The sequence below is a fragment of the Numenius arquata genome, chromosome 12, assembly GCF_964106895.1.
Source record: "Numenius arquata chromosome 12, bNumArq3.hap1.1, whole genome shotgun sequence".
Lineage (NCBI taxonomy): Eukaryota > Metazoa > Chordata > Aves > Charadriiformes > Scolopacidae > Numenius > Numenius arquata.
The window spans coordinates 33,661,828-33,683,148 of NC_133587.1; the positions used below are offsets into that span (position 1 = coordinate 33,661,828).

The window sequence follows — 21,321 nt, forward strand, 5'->3', positions numbered from 1 at the left end:
TCAAAATGTGGCAATAAGGGACCCTAAAGCACACTGAAAGAAGAGACAGTCATAAAGCAATGTTCTGCTCTTGGCTACTGGCTGGGCAGCGCTCGCCTGGGCATCCCAAACCCAGAGGCACGGCTTACTACCACTCCGGGCTCTGGGGAATTTATTTCAACATTGCAAAGCTTTATGTTTTAGATAATTCGGGTGCATCAAGCAAACAACCTTTATTTTAACCTACAGAAAAACTGATGATGGGGTTCTGCCATCAGGGAAGTCTTGCAACATTTTCACTGTATTCTAAACATATTAAAATTGGTTTAGACTTAATTTAAAATATCCATTTATAGAGCACTGTGAAAAGTCATATGGAGACTTCTAAATAACCTGCACTAAAAAACACATTATCACAATTTTTTTCAGGCAAAACTAGAGAAGACAGTATAAATGCAGGTCTGAGCACTTTTTCAGTCTATATACTGTACCAGCAGCATGAGTGATTGCGCTACAGAAGTCCTACTGCAAGGGACAGGCTTGGCCTTAATCCAGAAGAACTGTGTCCAGCAACACTGTGGAAACGAACTCTTTGAGTGGAAAAGACTGGAAAGTGGAGAGGAAGCTCCTACGACTACAAACAAAGTGATTAACGAACTAGGATTAATAGCAACCGTAATGCAACACAGAAGAACAGCAACTTGAAAAAAAAAATTGTTGAATGTTTTAATGCATTTTGAATTGTAATGAAGAAAAACATTTTACATCTAGAAACAAATTAGCAGAATAATAAAAAGTGGTTCCACATAACTTATAAATTCTTTTTCAAAAAAGGTGTTTTTCACAGATTTAGGCAACAAAGATGTTTCATTCCAGATCCTTCTGATTGTAAAGTATACACAAACTTTGTGAAAACTGATGTGCACTGCTTGAGAGAAAGACATAAAAGCTTGATTTTGCCCAGTGACAAGTTTTCTGTGAAAATTCTGCACAATACTGAAATTGTAACTGCAACTTTCCTCCATTTTATGAAATGCTGGACATCGTTCAGTGCTGAAGAACACTCTTTAGAACATTCAAAGCCATGAAATGTTTTCTATGTATTCAGTCACTACCACTGCTCATGTGTGATTTGCTTCAAGGGAAACAGCAGCCTCAGCTTCACCTTCAGTAGAGTATATAAAATTAAGATAAGTGATAGTTAAGTGTTTAGCTGATTGTTAGCCTGCTCGTAAGAACGTGGCTCTAGCACCTTGTCTGGTTGATTTTTTTCAAAGTGAAAGTGTGTAATCATCCTATTCCTGGTGCCAGAGGATTGTCCCCTCTGGTGATATAAAAAGTTTGCAGCAATGATGATTAAACTGCATAGTGTAGTGGTCCTGTATTACATATGTATTAGAGAAGCTCAAACAGACAATTTAGTTTAGCAGGACCAAAACCAGTGACCCTCTCCCACACCTCAGGTAATAAAAGATCGTCATTGGTCAAGGTACTACACGCAAGCCAGGCTGAAGAAACTGCTTCTACTGGCTGGAGAGGCATTTTTCTCTTTTTTAAACAGCATCAACCTGTGTAAAGTTCTCTCTGCTGTCAACTAAAAGGAAACGTGAGGTTTTTTTTTTTCTTGAAGAATAAAACCTGCAACCCAACATCAAATGGCTTTACCCAAGAGTTAATAACCCAGACAAAAGAAAAAATGAAAATAAACTTCGACTCCATCCTTTAACCCTTGTTATCAGAAGACTTAAAACTCCGCAGCTGCTTTCTCCAACCTCACTAGTTTTGGTATTTTAAGATTACTTCAGTACAATTCTGTATATTTCATATATTAAAAGAAAAAGAAAAAGGAAAAAGTAACAACCAGAAAAAAAAAAAAGGTAACAATCTGCTATGATGACCTGTACGATAAAGATACTAACATATATTCTCCATTAAATACCTTCAGCTTCCTCAGTTATGCTTCAAAATCATTTCTACGACCCCAGTTTCCCTATAAATTACTCAAAGAAGCATTCACCACCCCATTCACTCCAATGCATTTATATGGTAAGTAACAGGAGACCCAATTAACACATCTGCCTTAATGTCAATATAAACAGTGCTGTAGAGGACATGAGCACGCTATACTTGCACAAAATCATAATAATGAGATAAAAAGATACTTATGCCAATCCACCATAAACTCCATGATTCCTGTTGTAAGAGGGCACCCTTGGCTTCCCCTCACCCTTCATCCGATACTGGGATATGTGAGACAGAAAGGGGCAGTATCTCCCTCTAGCTGAAAAGAAGTGTCTGTCTGAAGCAGCCTTTTTGTTCTTTTGAAGATGTCAGCTGCCACCTGCGTTTATTTATGCAATCAGCAGCTGTGGTATAACACCTCGCTGCCAGTGCAAAAAAGGCTAAGCACAGTGAGGAGAAAACCCAGAGCAGTAAGATCATTTGGGAGAAAGAAGGGAGACCTCTGTTAATTACCCCCTTTTGCAACAGAATAGAGACTGCAGCAGTCTTTGCCACAGCTGAGAACAAAAAGGTGACAGATGATGTTTACTTATTGTATTGCTCCATTAGCTTTAAGTCTTAATTATCTTAAGGATCACATTTAGTATGATTGTCTTTCCTCTCATGTCAGAGATAGTACTTCAGCCAGAGACCAAAAGTGCGTTTTTCTAGGCTACAGAGAGATTCAATGCATCTTGACCAACATTCATTTTTGAGGTAGTACTCATTTTCTTTGTATTGCTGGCTCAAAACAAAAATATGGGAAGTGAACACAATTAAAAAGAATGCTCACGCTAGGTATATATTTTAAAAAAAAAAAAAAAAAAAAAGAAAAAAACCCCAACACACTATTTCCTTTCTGGGCAGATGACCAAAAAGAAGCAATCCTCCTTACAAAGGTCAGTTCACATTCACTGGTAAAGTCAAACTTTCATAAATGGTTTATAACAATAGCTATAAACTAAAGTGCTTCAAAATTTGCTTGACTAGATTTCAGTGATTAGAATCATAATATTCTGGATTTTTGCTAATATGAAATGCCATGAAATTTTAGAATCACTTTCTATAAGAAGGGCAGAATGAATATTTTTCTTTTTCAAAAGAAAATGTACAAAAAGCATTCCGAATAAACCTAGCAGTCTATACCCACTACAACTTGCTTGCATTTTCTTTCTCAAATCTACTGTTTCTCCAGTAACTGGAATAAAAATGGAGTTGAAGTTGCACTATACTGCAGCACTAAAAAAAGCATTCCAAATCAGATGCAACCAGGAAAATGTTTACAATCATACAACTAGTGAAATTCACACTTCATTTCAAAGTTTTAGCCCTGCAGATTCTTTGTAACACAAGGCAGATATGTAGAGTCATGGAAAAATGTAACAGACTGCTATACACTCTCTACATTAATTACATAAGGTTCACATTTATGTCACAAACATAATGCCCTACTGCGTATCTATTAAATGCTAAATAACTTATGAACATTTATGTGCTCTATGCAACAGTGAACATATTGACCAGTGGATGCCAAAATATAAAAGTTCATACACGAGACAAACTAATTTAAAAAAAAAAAAAAATCACATTTTCTGTACAATTCATGCAAACTGTGCACAATGTGGTAACAAGAACAACATTTGCTGAAGTCTCCACTTAAGGAAGAGCTTTTACAGCGATAGCAGACCAGTATTCAGAAAAGTCTGCAGAAGTGTAGAAGTCCATGGCAACATAAAACGCAAAAATTCTTCCAGCATTTCATTTTTCTTGTAACAAAGCAGGGATGTTGATGTTCCAGCCAATAGCCTGACGATCAAACCCACATGTGAAGAGGTTACATATCGGATGGTCCTCACTCCATGCTGTGCAGCAAACCATCCTCCTGTGGCCCTGCGACAGTTCAGGAGACAGCAGTTAGTACCTACAAGATGTTTTGAGAGCTTCTATGTCAACCAATCAGCACGACTCAAAACGCAGACCTGATAATGCTCACACTAGTTTTTACAAACTGTACTTGGGATTCCAAAAGGTAACTGTTACTTTCATCCACAAGGCAAAAATCTTTATAGCGATGAGACTCCTTAATGCCAGCACCGGGTCCACAATGACAGAAGCATACAAACAGCTGCATCAAAACTTTTGCATTTTCCAAGGTATGTTTGCTATCTAATTACATTCTATTTACAAAAGCAAATCAAAATTTGATTTTAACTTTTTTTCTTTTTAATAAAAGCAATCTTAAAATATGAAACTATTTGCTGGCAACTACTTTGTTATGAAGCGCAAGATCAAGTGTCCACCACGTTCAGAATTCAGAAAGGATAACTCTACAGCAGGAGGAAAGTCACAGTGAGGAAAAAAAAAAAAAACCACACCAACAAACCAAAAAAAACCCAACACTTGTCTATTGTTCAAATCCAATAGTAACAAAAACGCCCCAAAGAGGATTCTAAACAACATTTAAGTTAAAAAAAAAATTTGCCATGATTTCAGTAGTGTCAGCCTGAGTGGGAATACTAAAGAAAAAAAAAATCAAGACTAAACAGATTAAAAAAACCTCTAAACTATACAAAGACTAAAAAAGACTAAGTAAGTTTTAAAATGCCTTCCTAAATTCTGTCAAGAGTTGCTGAATCCACCCAAAAAAGCCAACTGAAGTGGCATAATCCAATTAACTTCACTTAGTCTAATTTGCTCCATTAGTGATGCTTGCCATGTCAAATAGCACCACAAATGCACAAAACTTGATGGCTTCAGCAAGGATGGTTTACTGCTTGGTACCAAATATCAAGAATTTATCTGCATAAGCAGGGAAGAAAAAAAAAATTATCACTAAATCATACAAGGTGAGCTCACAAAACCGACCCCCACTTTTTTCCTGTTATGTTTCTTTATGTAACGAATTAAACACTGCATAACTAAAAACCAAAACATTAAACCCCATAAGTCATTTTTCCGACATAATTAACATCAAGACTTTAAAACACATTTTAAATGCTCTTACACATTTTTTCCATTTCATAGAGAAGGCAGACATTAATTTCACTTTAATAAGGAGAAAAATTATGATGAAATCCAGTTGAAACACCATTTCCAATTCCAATTAATAAAATTCTAAGTATGTTTCTTATTTGTGTTGGTCATTTTCAATAACTAACAGCAGCATATTTGAACAGACAAGTGTCTTTGGTCATCTTTTGTTCATCTTTTAAACTAGAGAGACCAAATCCTCGTTTTAACCTTGTATGAAAGGGGAACAGACACACTTTAAGGCTATAAATATTCAGTTACCTGTCTATTACTGCGCGGGAGACGTGCTAATCGCACTCCTGACATGTCAAATAATCTAACCTGTCGGTTGTCGTGCGGAAGGGCGATGATTCTTTGGCCAACACATACGTTAATCCTGCACAGAAGAGACAAAAGTAGGTTACATACCAAACAGTGAGCCTGGCAAATAGAACTTGACAGTACAAGTTTAAGCTGATGAGATGGGATACAGCTGAGTTTTTCTTAATTACAATTCACAAGTGAAAAAAAAAAAAAAAATGAAACTATTAAGGTGTTTTCGATTGTATTAGATGCTCAAACAGCCTTCACATCTGCATCCCATATAAAAAAGAAATCTCAAAAAAGCAATATGATGTATTTACTGAGAATTAATGTTGACTATATCTGCATTTTATAAAACCACATCAGACTTTTCTCCAAATCTTATAAATCTCAACTTTAATTTTAGTGACTAAAATTAAATGTATTTTCAGTGAATTAAGAAAAATAGCAACAGGGAGATGTGCTTACCTGTTAACTGCAGAATCCGTACGGATGGTTGCAATAGGAGACCTCATGTTTTTCAAATCCCAAACTTTTACAGTACGGTCATCACTACCAGAAACAACGTTGTCTCCCACAGTGAAAACTGCAGATGTCACAGTGCTAAACAATCAGGAGCAGAAACAAAGATATCAAGCTCTAAAGTTCTTTATTACTAGCATCTGATTTCAACTTCTATTTTCTGTTCGTGTGTTTCCTTTAAAACATGTAACTTGCCGTTTGTTTTTTTTTGTTTGTTTGTTTTGGTTTTTCTTTTTTTTTTTTTTTTTTTACACAAAGCAACCTGAAATATTAAAACTCCAAGTGGGTATTTTAGAATAAAAAATATTCTTACAAGAAGCTGTGTCACTTAAGGTATACACGGCTTGACTGGTGCAAGTGCTAAGAAAAGAAGTCCAACAGTGGACAGTCACCCCGGAGGCATCTGTCATATTCCACCGAACCTAACATCAGCTAAACATGGACAATCTTGAAACCTTAATTCACTTTTAAAGTTCCGTATTAGCGTCCAGTAGGCTTATCAGACAGCCAAAACTGAATCAGTAGCATACAGTACAATTCCTCATCTCAAGTGTTCTGAGACAAGTGGTCAAGTTCTTTTACTTTCCATCCACGACTTCTGTAGAACTACCTCAGGCATTTGTCCTTCACAGCACAGACACCGAGGAGACCGAAATACCTGATCTGAGACGTAGGTAAAGCTATTTTGTACCCACCCCTAAACATGCCATAATACAGATGTTGAGCTTTCAGTATAACTCTGCTAGCAATAGCTATAGCAATCTAGTAATTTCTAATTGTGGCTTCTATTTCTATTTCACAAGTGGCTAAAGTCTGAGAGTCAGATAAAAAAAAAAGGCAAGCAGGAGTAATAAAAAGTATGACCAAACAGTTCTTCAAATTTTACCCATTATGTCTATAAATGCACATGGGCAGCCAGAGAAAGACTCCCAAGAATATTTCCAGCAACTGCAAGTGCAACATGTTACTTTCAGTAGATACTATATACAGAATTTTATTTTAGAATTTTATTATCTTCATATTCTATACTTTCAGAGAACAGTATACTGCTGAGGTCAAATGAATAGTTCTCATGATGATGTGATTTTGTTCTGTTTTTTTTAAAAAATCTTTTACCTATTATTTTACACTAACCAATTAAAGTATTTGTACTACTATTTTCATTTTAGAACTGCATGAGTTCTCAACTCAAAACCAGTTATTTTCTGACCACACAACATAATAACAAAGCACTTTTGTCTCTCCCTAAAATCATTAGGGAAGGCTTCTCAACTCTGTTTCTACAGATTTGATGTAATGACCTATCTTGTAACTTGGGTCATGCACATCAATTTCTTAGAATTTAGTAATTTTAATTTAAGTTGTCAGTTGTTACTGTCACTTTGGTTGTTCTGCAGAAATTTGAATTCATGTCCTATCCAAGCTGCTGATTGAGATTAGCACTAGCCAGGTCACAGTGGACCAGTTTATGCAAGCCTCTTAATTTAAATTGACACCAAATTAAGTTTTAATTAGGATGAAGGCCCACTTTATTCATGATACCAAGTTTCCTAATGCATTATTAGAGTGCAGCTAAGCTACCACGGAGATGATTACAATAAGACCAAGAGGTCTTTGCCTAATCTTCTGGACTTTATGAACCAAAAGTCAGAAAGTTAAAATACACATGAAAGCCAGAACTGATGAGGTCTCTTTCATCAGGCCCCTCCGCATTTGGGAAGAAAACTCATTCACGTAGCCAAATTACTGCAGAAGATGGTTGGTATGGTTTTTAGCACAGAACTTGTCTTCCACCTGCCTGACCTCCATTAAACTTACCAAAGCCTGCATTTCTCTCCTCACTAGCTCTTTATGCAAGCTGCAAAATACCTCCGTAAACACAGCAAAATTCTCCATACTGCCGTAACACATTTGAAAAAGCGCTGTTTATAGTTTTAAAATTCGCTGTTAAATCTCCATACTTTGCACATGTCAGGAGACTTCCTTGCACACAACAGTATAAGGAATTCAAGTCATAGAAAAGCTCCAGGTGAGTGAATAAAAAGCATTTTAGTATTCTGCTGCCAACACACAGATCTGATCTCTTTCCCATCATACATTTTATTCCAATTACAGTTGGAATATGTTGTGAAACTGTTTTAAAATAACCCTCCAATTTTGGATGCTTTCTTTCACATCTTTAAACACTGCAGCTTCTTTGCTCTCGTATTGGTTCTCCTTTATCACTTATCACTGTCGAACATAGTTGTTTCTTTGACCACATAAAGTTCTCTCATTCTTAGATTTATCACCTTTCAAATGAAAACTTTTGAAACTATCGCCACGCAAACAGAATGCCAACTCTAGGTTAGCTCGACCCTTTCCACTCCTGTAAAAACAAGACGACTCTCAGAAGAAAAACAAAATCCTTTTCTGTAGCACTTTCAGTTCAACTATTCATTCAGGTATTATTGGGTACATTAAGAAAAAGTTTGTAAAATAAAAATGCAATGAACTTCAGCTGTAGCTCTCTCTAGCAACCGGGCAAGTGATAGAAAGGCAAAGGGAAGGCTGCTGAGCCACTTTCGGTGACATCTTTAAAGGTGTTTCATACTCTTAGTCCCCTGCCTGCCCTCCCAACAGTTCACCCCCATAAGACACTGCAGGCTGGGATACGCACTATTCACAAGCAGACGTGACTACAAAACCAGTCTTTTTCATAAAGAGCTTTGAATTCAAAGGCTAGATATAAAAGCACTTCTTACTAACCCACTGTTTATGATCAAGAATTTCAGTCACAGTTTCAAAGCAAACAGAATATGGATGTACTACAGAACAGTCTTAGATATTATGCTTTAACAAAAATGAAATAATATTCTTCTAGGGGAACCTATAGATACACTAGATTCAGTTCTCAAAGATATCTCATTTTCAAAATAATATTACAAGCCTAGAAGTTTTAAGTAACTTAATATCAAGTCTAGAATGACCAAAAGCAGTATCATTCTCACAAACTTGACAACTCTGTGGAGGGTTATCAGTACCTGATTGTCATCTGAGCAAAGACCAGGTGGTTTGGTTTTGTTTGGTTGTTGTTTTTGTTTTTTTTTTAAGTGGAACATAATTGTATAAGTTGATACTTAAAACCACATACATTTACAGTCAAGAACACGTACAACACCACTGACTTAAGAAAAACATGAGCAAGTGCTGTGCTCATAGGTTTTCTTATACACTACAGACCATGCCTTGTCTCCTCTGCTATTCTAATCTGGAACGTCTCTTAAGGTGAGACAGATGCCTCTTATCTCGATTGTGTTTGGTTTTTTTAATTAAGACAAAATAGCAACAAGAAGAAAGACCACTTCCTACTTATAAACTAAAACAGGATTTCAGCCCAATCAAGGGGTGGAAGGTGAGAAGAAAGAGAAGCAAAGTCTGTGGGGGGAGAAAGAACAAACTTGGGAGAGCAGCCAATATACAAATAACCTTTCAAAAGTTTGCCTCCCTGAACGCCCCCCACCTCACAAAAATGAGAAGACTTCTTTCTGCACTTTCATGGGGCTATTTTTACTTTCTGTTTATACTAGTCTCCAGTTTGTTCTAACTCAGCAAAACCTGTGTTTAACATCCCTTTGGCTAAATTAATAAAAAGCATCAACAAAAGATCATTGGACCCTGTGTTAATGGAATGCTAGAAGACATTAGGTTTTTAATAACTCAAAAAGATGACAGGTATTGTAGGACATTAAAAAAAAAAAACCTGGCAAAGAGGAAGCAGTCTTATGACACTTCAAACCGTGGGTCCCATTGGGAGTTTGGTGCACTACAACTATTCTCCAGAAAAGCTTCAGCCTCCGCCAAACCCCAGCAAAACTCATTTATCTTGTCGCAGGGAGCAGCCGAGCATGTACTTCCAGCTGACAGCGTGGCACGTCCTCACCACACACCGCTGCCCGGCCTCCAACAGCCCGCTCCCGCCGTGGGTCTCAATCAACAGAAATTCTGTAGCGCTAGCACTCCTCATTAGGCTGAACAGCTGTCTCCCCAGTCACACTGAGACACAAAGCTGTTTTGCATAACAATCTGCTGAAATTTCACACATAGGGGAAGGGAGAGGGAAAAAAAAAACAACAAAAAAAAAAAACAGTTGAAAAAGTTGGACCATGAAATGCTGATGCAGAACCCTTACTGGCAACACACCAAAAAATAAACACTGTTCTTTCTGTTTTGATTTGCAACCTATACTGGGATTTACCATTGAACACTTGGAGACATGGTTTTGTGCTGGTGAAAAGGCATCTACATAAACCTGTAAACATAAATCTGTGTGTGGGACAAAGTTCTGGAGAAAATGGACTAACACAGAGTTTTCAGATAAATTTATTCAATGTATACCAAACTGTACTTAAACAGCAAAATTTGAGTGTTCAAATATATCTCTCTCGTTTTAAGTAGTAAAATTCAGGAACAAAACCTATAGAAGCCTTATTTGGGACAGCATTTCCTGTACAAGTTTCCTTTCTTTTAGGGGAGCAAAGTGCATCCCCACCCAGAGCAGCCTGTAGGGAAGCCAGGACCTGGGTTTAAAACCTCCAGATCCGGACAACAGTTTGCCTGTTTTGAAGGGCAACAGCTCTGGCCATGGGAGTACCAGGTAAGGAGCACACAAACACCTCCACGTCCGATTGTGCATTTATGTTTTGGAAGCGCTAAAGGGACTTGATGCCACATACAATTCACAATGTCTGTTTGTGGATTTATCTCCAAATATCGGCAGAACCTTTTTTTCCTCCAAATTGAGAAATGGTTAAGAAAAAACCATGAAGGAACTAACAAAAAAACAGGGAGAAGGGGAATTCAGAGATTACTGTTAGTACTGAAAAGTTGTTTTTTAAGTGTTTAAATCAACAATGTCTATTCCAGATATATGTATTCCATGACATTTTGAGAAAATTGCCAGTGTCTCCTTTTCTGTCTTAAAATAATAAAATGATACAGGACTGAAAACAATCACTAGCTTTCATGAGAAGTGCTCAATGGCAAGTTAGTAAATTAGTTAAGGTGTAGATATCTTTACAATCAATTTCATTCCATTTATGATGGGATTAAAAGAGGCCCATTTATCCCTGCAGTATTGCTGCATACATTATGTAAGCTTTAGAACGACAACACACTATCAAACGTTACGCTCCGCTCAACAGGATACAAAGAAAAGGCCTTTGGCTACACTTTTGTGGGTCATTTGGAAAAAAAAAAAAAAATCATAGCACTTTTTAGAGCATGCATTCAAGAATGGAATTAAGATTCTCTCCATCTACTATAGTAAAGCTTAAAGCACTCATAAGCAACTGGATACAGATTTATCACCTACATCTTCTTTAAAGTGACTGACAAAACCCTATGTGCCCAACCACTGCGTACTTTTGACCGTCACTAAACAAAACACTTTAACATTTACCAACTAACTCTTCAGTTGCATAGAAGCATCAAATCAAATCATACTACAAATACATAGCAAAAGCAGCGTATGGTTTAAAAGATGTATATGAATCCACTAGCTAGTAAGCATTCTGCTGCCAATAGGGTAATTCAATTATTTCCACTGCTACTGAATTGTCAGAACAAATGCATAAAACCTGTAAAGTATTTGACTGGACCTGTACAGACTAAGATATTTTTTTTTTAAGCTACAAATGGTAAAGATGTCCAATATGAACATTTTAGAAAGCTCTGCACATCAAGATAGACCTCAGCCCATGCAGAGTACTTGACGAGACAGAGAAACTCATCTAGCACATAGGCAAGAGGATGTCAGCGCCGGAGCTGTTCAGGCAGGTCACCAAGACAGACAAAGAATGGCCTTCAGAGCCCCGACAAGATATGGCTGTGCTGGGGTCAGCAAACAAAAGCAAAAGTGAAGCTGGAATGAAAATTGCCTTGTAGATGCTCAAAGCGTTTTGCTCTTCAGAGTACCACCTGAGTTCAACTTGAAGCATTCTAATCAATAACCCCTAAATTCAATAATTTCTCAATAGGAGAACAGCTAGTGCTATACATTATCAAACATATTTTAAAGCAGTAACTGAGGGGAAAAGGTATTGGAATTTGAGTCCCCAATATAATTTTTGGAGGCTTTAACCCAGGAAGCCAATTTAATTAACATGCAACAAGTTAAGTGTCTGGATGATAATATAAATATAACCTTTTCCCAGGGCTCTGTTAAACACCTCATAGAGGGATGTGACTGGTGTTAACAGCATTAGTGATACAAAATCCTACTGGTGCGCACACAGAATCAGACAATAATGAAGTTTTATATTTAAGCAAAAGACAGTCTTATTTCCACACCACTTCATTGTTTTTTAATTGGTAGAGAGTAAGTAGTGAGACGAACTGTGAGTACTGGGAGTAAACCTAAAAGAAAATGCGGTAAGATATTTTTATCACTATGAGAGCAGAGCACAGGCAAATAAGCCACATACTGAAGAGACAGTATGTGACTGAACCGAAACAGCCACATATAAGAAAAATGTAAACAAGCAACGTTTACAGATTTGGAAACTTCCCTAGGAAGATGCAACTTTGAAAAAGACCTGAATGTATTTTGAAGACTCAGAGAAATGCAAGCTTGAAGTGCAAAAACTACTACTAGTGTACTAAACTTGGTCTTTGGATATATAAATGTCAAAATATATTGGAGAACACACTTTGAGGCAAAATAGGTAACATAAAAAAGAACTGGTAATTTGTAGAGAAGAAAATATAGGAAAATTTTATCATCAACTAAGTATCTATTAATACAGGAAACAAAGAACTTCAAGATAAAATCCATTAGCTAAAAACTGAAGCCAGACAAACTCAGAGTAGGGAGGCACAAAAGTTTAACACAGAGGTTTATTACACACTGGGACAAGCAACTTCCTAGATTTACCAAGGGCTAAGTTGAAATCTTTATCATTGGAACAACCTAATATACAGTTGGCAATTCTACTAAAATTACCTCCTAATTCATAACAGGCATCAGTGCATGAAGCTTGAGACAGATACGCTGATCCCAGCAGATTCCTTCCAGCCTTACTGGAAGATAATTTATTTTCTTGGACTGTCACAGTAGTAGACAATAAGAAAAATTCCACTTTTAATAAAGCAAGCCATCATATGCTCAGAACACCAAAATAATAGGTGGTTTTTTAGTCCATTTATTTAAAATACAAATAAATGTTCATAGCTGGTGTATACACACCTATTTTGACAGAACATCATTTTATAGTACAAGGCAATGCACAGCAACTGCTTTCAATTTTCAGATGTCAATTAATTTTATAAAATCATACTCTGCATATAACAGGACATCTTAGTCTCTCAACACATCAGCATCGTTCTGTTACATTTTTTTATAAGATAATGTGCCATTTTTGACTATATCTTAAATCTAACTCACTAAGACTACTCAAAAGGAAGTTGAAATTACATTACCCACGAATGTCTTTAGTACGCACGCAGACACAAAGCAGGGAACAAAAACCCTGCATTTCCGAGCAGGTTTAAGGCGAGGGAGGGGATCAAGGCATTTCCAAAAACAAAAACCTGCTTTTGGTGGCAGGAATCCCATGCCGGATGCAAAGTTTCAAAAGGCAGAAACCATCTGGCCCCCCTCCACCCCCAGGGTCAGACCCCACAGAGCCCCCAGCCCCTCTCTCTGTGCATGGGACCACGGGTGTGACATTTCACAGGAAGGCTGCATCACCCCAGCCAGGAGCCTTCACCAGCGCTGACCTCACTCTTCAGGCTCTGGTTCAGTTCCACTGTGCGAAGCACTCAGCCCCGAGAGGAGCTTTACAGGGCTCGAGAGAGAGAAGGGAGGGCTGGGCAGCACCAGACAGGGCACAAGGGACTGAAACTTCAAGTCAAGCACCACCGGGATTCAGTGATGGTTTGGATCTCTTGCAAGAAGGAGTATCAGGATGGAATAAGATTTTGGTGGCTACAACACAATAAGCTGTATGTTGGCCTCATGATAGAGATGTTTGGCATCTAATTATATCCGTTTAACACATTAGGAGTTGAGCTGATGAAATGCGCAGGAAAAAAAGCTGCTCTGTGAGCTCTAGACAGCTATTCATCAGCTACTACTTAGCAAGAGGCTGTTAAAACTTATAGTTGAGGACTTTAAATCATCAGCGCTAATGACTGTAACATCCAATTTACAGAACCAGTTCCAAGAACCTGTCTAAACATTAAAAACTTGGCAAATTATTCAAATAGACTTTTGGGAAACCCCAAAAATGTCTTGTGTATATGTATTTTCCAGTTAACAGATAAAACAGTCTTCTATGCTGCTTAATGTGAGAAGATTGCTATAGCGTTGACTTGAGAGTAGTTTAAAAATATTTTGCTAATAGGCTGTACAATAATGGACCAAAAAATAAAATCCCTCAAATTATGTCTTGACTGCAAAACACCAAGCTCCCACCTCCCCTCTGGCTGCATTCCTCAGTGAAATACTCATCTTCTGGAACAGAATCACCTTTTCAACAAAACGGAGCTGAACAACTAGCCATTAAAGTCAGTTTTGAGACTCTTAAAAGTTAAGAGTGTATTTGATGAAAAAGCCTATGTCAGCACTAAAAACTCATGCATTCAAAGAACAAAATGGAGACAGACAATACAACAGAAAAATATGAAGACAATTAAAAGCTGGAATAAGAGTGACCTAAGAGGTTGCTCAAGGTCTCTTCCATTCATAAAAAAATTAATTCCCTGAGAGTTTGTAGTTCTTGGTGATAAAGGCCAAAATACCAGCTAACAGCTTTTGCAGTATGCACCATCACTCCAGATCCACAGCATTTGGTCACATGGAAAAACACTCATGTCAAACATGTTCCTGTCTCTGAAAAAATGTCCTGGAACAAGGCAATTCATTAGCTCAGAAAAAAATGCAGGCAACAATGGACACAAAAAACTTCCAACTTTTACAAGTCATTCTAGAAAAGCTATAGAAGAGTACAGAAACGATGGCATGAAACAATTCTAGGATGCAGGCCACAAAATTAAGCTTACTCTTCTATCAGGAGAAGATTGCTACTTATATGGGATGAGCATTGTGCACCAAATAACTTATCAAGCTGAGGAATCCGGGGCGGGGGAGCTAAGAGGGGGGTAGTGGCGGGGTGCGTGGGGGGGGGGGGGGGTGGGTGTGTGTTAAAGAGGTTTTACTTTATATATAGGTTAGCCAACAGCTGGGAAAATGAGAAAGCGGACACTGAAACTCAGTTATAATGCAATAAATATTTGTGGGTTTTGTTTTGAGCTAGGATTAACAATAACCTTTTTTCTGAAGAAGGGAGGTGAAATTTGTTTCTGAAACAGTCAAGTTCAAACATTCCAAAGTCTTAAAAAAAGATTCACTTCCTTGGATAAAGTATTTCAAAGTCACTCCTGCATTTTCCACGTATCAAAGCTCTAACAGAAAGATAAATCAACACGATAACATAGATTCATGACTACGTTTGACCATATTCAGTAGCCAGTATAAAAACTTAAAGCCTAAATTGGTAACTAAAAACATTACACCAAAACCATGGTTTTGCCAGAACATGGCAATAAGTGCCCTTACTTTAATTTCTTATTTTATGTACAAATTAGAAGCTTTAGCTTAAAGAGTAAAAAACAATCCTGGGGTGTTTTTTTTTCCACTGATTCCAAATAAGTAACCTTTATTTCACACTAAGTATCATGACAAGCAGAGGTAATCTGCTTGATCACCTTCATTACAGCAATACCCCTAAATTACAGGCATAACCAAGGCCTAAAACAACCTCATACCTTCAATTACCATTAACTGTAAGGAGTTTTACCTAGACTTGCCATCTAAGCCATATCACACCAAGAGCCCTGGCTGCTGTTTTGGGAATTAAGTACTGCTGTGTTACATTTGAAGGAGGACAGTTAGGGGTTTCTGTGAAAATCAGTTTCATAAAACAGGGGAATGGACTTAATACCTCAAAAAGAGCACAGGAACAGTTTTGTTCAGATTAGCAACTAGATACATTCATACTTTTGGAACTTGTAAAAACCTGTGAAGGAACTGTCACTTACTCTGTGTGGCCCTGAAAGACATTCACAGAATGGATAGAAGGATCTCTGAAATCCCACAGACGGAAGGTTGTATCGCGTGATGATGTCACCACAAGACGTTGGGTGGGATGTGTACAACAATGTGTTAGCTCTTGGTCATGCCCTACAATCACAGATGAGAACATGTAAGGTAATGAAAATAAGACTTTTCATTTCCACATACACTTGGAATGAAATGCTGATGATTTTTTTTTCTTTTTTCCCCAAACAGAAAGAGAAGAATAATAATCATTCTGAACTCTACTGTTACTAAAAAAGTTTAGAACTACATTTAAAAGCAAAAAAACCCCACACTTCACATCATTAAGTAGCAATAGGCTATTGCTACTTAATATGTCATGAACAAAGCAAAAACATTTTAGGAGAACTAAAATTTGGCTACATTCAGTTTAAAAACAACTACTGCCTAGGATATATCACAAGCTTAAAAGAACACAAATTCATGCTCAGAGGATTAAAAAGGTTGGAATTTTAGAAACCATTACAACATTGAGCAGCAGCTCAAGTCTTGTATACACTCACATTGTAGTCCAGAGAAACTTTTTCCCCCCAATGTTTTGATACTTACAAATAATCCCACATATAAAAATAAATTTATCTTTTTGTGAGTGAACAGATACCTGTAAGAGAATGGACAAGTTCAGAAGTCTCTACATCATACAGATTTGCTGTCCTGTCCCAGGAGGCTGTCACAGCTTGCTTCCCCCCAACAAGCCAGTCAGCTGCTATGACCACTCCTTGATGGCTTTTGAGTGAAGTTAAGGGGGCTCTGACAGTGGGACAGTCACTAGAACCATCTCCATCTCCATCAGGTTCATCTTTATCTGAGAATTCAACTTCATCTTCTCCAGACATTTGCTGTAAAATGCAAAAGAAAAAATATTTAGAATAAATGGGAAGGAACGTCTCTAAGTTACATTTCACAGTGTAAATGCTTAATCCAATCCCCTTAATGTGAATGTATGTAACTTAAGTCTGTAGAATCTAACTTATTCAGGTATTCACTATCAAAAACTTAGTTGAAGGAATAATACCAATGAGTTAAATGCAGTTTTAATAACAACTTCATTTCAAAAATATCTTCTGAAATATTTAGCTCTGAGTATCTGTTCCCTTTACTATCTGGTAAGTCTTCATACTCCCTTTACTGTATTATCCTCAAGATTCATTGCAGCACATGTATCAAGGGACTTTTTTTTTTTCCTTTCAATTTTTAAGGGCAGGAAGCATCTAACATGACACTGACTGTTTTAATCTTTGGGAAGACAATAATTTACAGCCGTGTTTGTATCCATTAGAATCAAAATCATGCCATGAGTATTTGTCTGCTGGTCGATACATAGTGCTGATGTAAACTGGATGCAAAATAAATTCTTTTGCAATATCATGAAGCATTGATGTCTGAACCCTGTTTCACTTATGCAAGATGTATGCTTTTATTTCATGATATCTGGATGTGAAAAAGAAAACATTTGTACTGCTCTTTCAAAATGGAAATGCCAAACCAAATAAACTGAGTCAAACATTTTCCATTCAGAAATCTCTCACATTACACAGCCATCTCTTGCCCCTACTCAGCTCACTGAGAAGCTCATGCTGGAAACTATGTTTGTTTTCACAATTAAGTAAGGGTGCTTAAGTCAAATACAGCATTTGACAGTCTACAGTAAATACTGGCTAAATAGAAGCCTGGGGACAACAACATCAGATAGCACGACGAGTGCTGGCAAGGGTCAATTAGAAATCAATAAAGATATAATTAAATAAATGCCGAAAATAGAAGTCTTTACCATCAGTTTTCAATTCAGAGCAACTATAGCTAACAGGTGCCTCAGTAAGTTAAGCTACAAGAATTTTACTAGTTTAAAAGGAACTCCATTATCATTTATGATTTGAATTATTACAAAAAATTTCACTCGACTGTTCATTTACTTACACGTTTACTACATTGAACAAAAAGTCAATTAACATACTTGCATCTGCATATTCTAATCTGCACCATGGATCTCTGAAAACATGGAGTCTTTTTTTGTAAGAAAGGCTTAACTATGTTAAACTAAAACCTTAGAATCCCACCTTTTGCAATCCTGAAATCATGTATTTTTTTTAAATTATGTATAAATTTAACATTCAGTCTTATCATGAAACCCGTATCTGATGAAATTGCTGTGCAATTAGTTTAGTTGCATTAAGTTGATTGCTTACATTGCAGTCTGCAGTTGGCTGAGGTGCAGGCAACTGTACTATGTATCTCCAGATGTGAGCTGTCTGGTCTCCAGATGCTGCACAGAGGGATGATAGGTAAAAAAAAAAAAGAGATTAAATAAGAGCGTTTCCATGGACAATAAAAACAAGCTTTAACATTACATTTAGCACCATTGTCCAAGTTGCATCTTTTTCTAAGAGATGCCATTATGACCTTTTTGGTGAGCACATCTCAACATCAATGGTTACTTTCCTGGCTTTAATACCAATAAGAACATAACTCATTATGCAAAATATAAGTAGCTACCAAATTTATCATTCCTACAGTGAAAACATCCACTTAAATACTACATATCAGAGCATGAATATCACTGCTGTTCTAATGTGTAACATTTGAAGAAGGCATTTAATACATCAACAGTATTGCCATCCTTCATTTGCTGTTTCTCAAAATACTGGCGTTCTTGTTCATTCAGTGATTTCTCCATTAAATATTTTTTGTGTGGTTTTAATGAGAAACCCAAAAGAGCAAGTGTGCAGCTATAATGGTTCTGCCTTAAGCAACTCAGCTTAACTAGCACCAGTTTACAGCTCAGGAAGTACCATCTGATTTTAGACTTCATCTGTTTTTGAGATAGACTTATCCATTACCAACTAAGGAGAAACTCCCGGTCTAGTGGCAGGTGTCCCTGTCTGTGGCAGGGGGGGTTGGAACTCGATGATCTTTAAGGCCCCTTCCAACTCTAACCATTCTCTGGTTCTCCTTGTTATGGACAGAACAAGCATGCTCTAACACCTAGGGGTACAGTGCTGAGAGTTCTAGATTGAGGAGAAAAACTGTTATGAGTATGCATAGATCTGGCAAGTGCAATGTACATGAAAGCACCAGGAAAAATATCTCGTTTAATCGATCAAGTAAGAAGGCCAGAACAAAAGCCAACCTTATATTCTGGTGTCAGTATTCTGGATCAAGGAAGAAGATTTTTTGTTTTAATCAGTGCTAAATCAATCAAGTGACACTGAAGAACAGGTTCCCTGAAAACTTTCAATGGAAATACTTTGCAGAACCACCTCTCAGAAAAATAACAGAACAACAAAAATCTAGCTATGGGTAGCTTTTTTTTTTGGTTGGTTTGTTTTGTTTTTTATAAGTCAGTTTATACAGCAACATTGTTTATGGTACTGAAACAATGGCTACAGTTAGCATATGAAAACAGGAAAATCCAAACAGCCAAAACTTAAATCATTGTTAGCCTAGATAGAAGGCATTCTACTCCCTATTCTTCCTTTGAAGTGGTCACTGCAGATGAAGAAAGAAGCAGCATTTTAGTTTCTAACCTCAGTACTAATTATCCTCATTTTACAATGACTTGGCAGCAAATTGAATCCAGATCTCTTTAATCCCAAAGCTAGTGCCCTAATTGCTGGACCATAAGAACCATACTATTAACCACATTAGACAGTTTTCAAACCTGAAGCTGCACTAATGGTCCTGAGTCCTGAGATCACCTTTGCACTAACAGTCATATTTTCAAGCTGTTTTTTTCTGCACACTCAATATCACAATATTCTTTTCCTTTACTTCTGGAATCATCAAGCATTTCAAAAGGGATAGGACAGGATAGGACAGAACAAGACTGTTTCAGTTGGAAGGGATCTACAATGATCATCTAGTCCAGCTGCCTGACCAAGTTAAAGCATGTTATTAAGGGCATTGTCCAAATGTCTCTTAAACACTGACAGGCTCGGGGCATCGACTAGGAAGCCCCTTGGTAAAGAAATGCTTCCTGATGTCCATCTAAACCTCCCCAGTACAGCTTTGAACCATCCCCATCTGTCTTGTCACTGGATCCCAGGGAGAAGAGTTCAGCACCTCCCTCTCCACGTCCCCTCCTCAGGAAGCTGTAGAGAGCAATGAGGTTGCTCCTCCCAACTAGAGAAACACGAAGTCCTCAGCCACTCCTCAGAGGACATGCCTTCCAGCCCTTTCACCACCCTTCATTGCCATCCCTCAGTGCATTCAGGGATCTTCACACCCTTTTTACATTGCAGGGCCCAGAACTGCCCACAGGGCTCACGGTGAGACTGCACCAACGCTGAACACAGTGGGACAATCGCCTCTCTTGACCAGCTGGTGATGCTGTGTTTGATGCACCCCAAGATCTGGTTTGTCCTCTTGGCTGCCAGGGCACACTGCTGGTTCACATGGAGCCTGCAGTCGACCAGAATCCCCAGATCCCCTTTTGTTGGGCTGCTCTCCAGCCACTCCTCTCCCAATTTATACTTGTGCCCGGCATTATTCCATCCTAGGTGTAGAATCCACCATTTGGATTTGTTAAATTTCATCCCATTAATCATTGCCCAATGTTCCAATCTATCTAGATCCCTCTGCATGGCATCTTGTCCCTCAAGAGAGTCAACAGCATCTCACAGCTTGGTATCATCAGCAAATTTGCTAATGGTGCATTCCAATCCTGCATCCAGATCATTGATAAATACATTGAACAAAACTGGCCCTAGAATTGAACCCTGAGGAACACTGGCGGCAACTGGTCACCAGCCAGATGTAGCCCCAGTCACTACAGCCCTTTGAGCTCTGCCCTTCAGCCAGTTCTTCAATCAGCATACCATGAACCTGACATCCCACAGCTGAACAACTTGTCCAGAAGGATGCTGTGAGGGACAGTATCAAAAGCCTTACTTAAAATCCAGAAAAACTACATCCAGTGCCTTCTCTTCATCCACTAAGCAGGAGACCTTAATGTAGAAGGATATCAAATTAATTAAACGGGACTTTCCCTTTGTGAGCACGTTGACTGTGCCTGATGACCGCAAAAAGAAGCTAGCAAATTACACTTATTTTTCCATCATGATTAACATACTCAGCATATGACAAAACTTTACATACCTGTAAGAGCCACTTGCTCAGTTGGATGAAACTTTATGGAATTTACTGTGGGAAACAAAGCAAAGTTTTAAGCTAGTATACTAAAAGAATTATTTGACAATGTTTTATCATTAAAAGCACTGGAAAAATCAAGAAGTTCAGTTTTAAGTAATTTTTTGTAGTACAGCAATCTCTTAGGTTAGATAAAGCAGAAAGGTATTTTATTTGAGTACATAAACCTATGTAGTATCAAGGAAAGCAACTATAGTTGATTT

General features: G+C 37.7%; 1 protein-coding gene across 1 annotated transcript in view; it reads right to left on the reverse strand.

The window, feature by feature from the left end:
- Positions 1 to 683: 683 nt before the first annotated feature.
- WDR37 (WD repeat domain 37) overlaps positions 684 to 21,321 on the reverse strand; it is a 36,915-nt gene continuing 16,277 nt past the window's right edge. The window contains exons 7-13 of the mRNA XM_074157170.1: positions 21,068 to 21,112; positions 18,160 to 18,236; positions 16,575 to 16,812; positions 15,916 to 16,057; positions 5,782 to 5,916; positions 5,272 to 5,386; positions 684 to 3,870 (exon numbers count right to left, since the gene is read on the reverse strand). Of these exons, the coding sequence (XP_074013271.1) occupies positions 3,739 to 3,870; positions 5,272 to 5,386; positions 5,782 to 5,916; positions 15,916 to 16,057; positions 16,575 to 16,812; positions 18,160 to 18,236; positions 21,068 to 21,112 (884 nt within the window). The 3' untranslated portion in view covers positions 684 to 3,738. The remainder of the gene's footprint in view (positions 3,871 to 5,271; positions 5,387 to 5,781; positions 5,917 to 15,915; positions 16,058 to 16,574; positions 16,813 to 18,159; positions 18,237 to 21,067; positions 21,113 to 21,321) is intronic.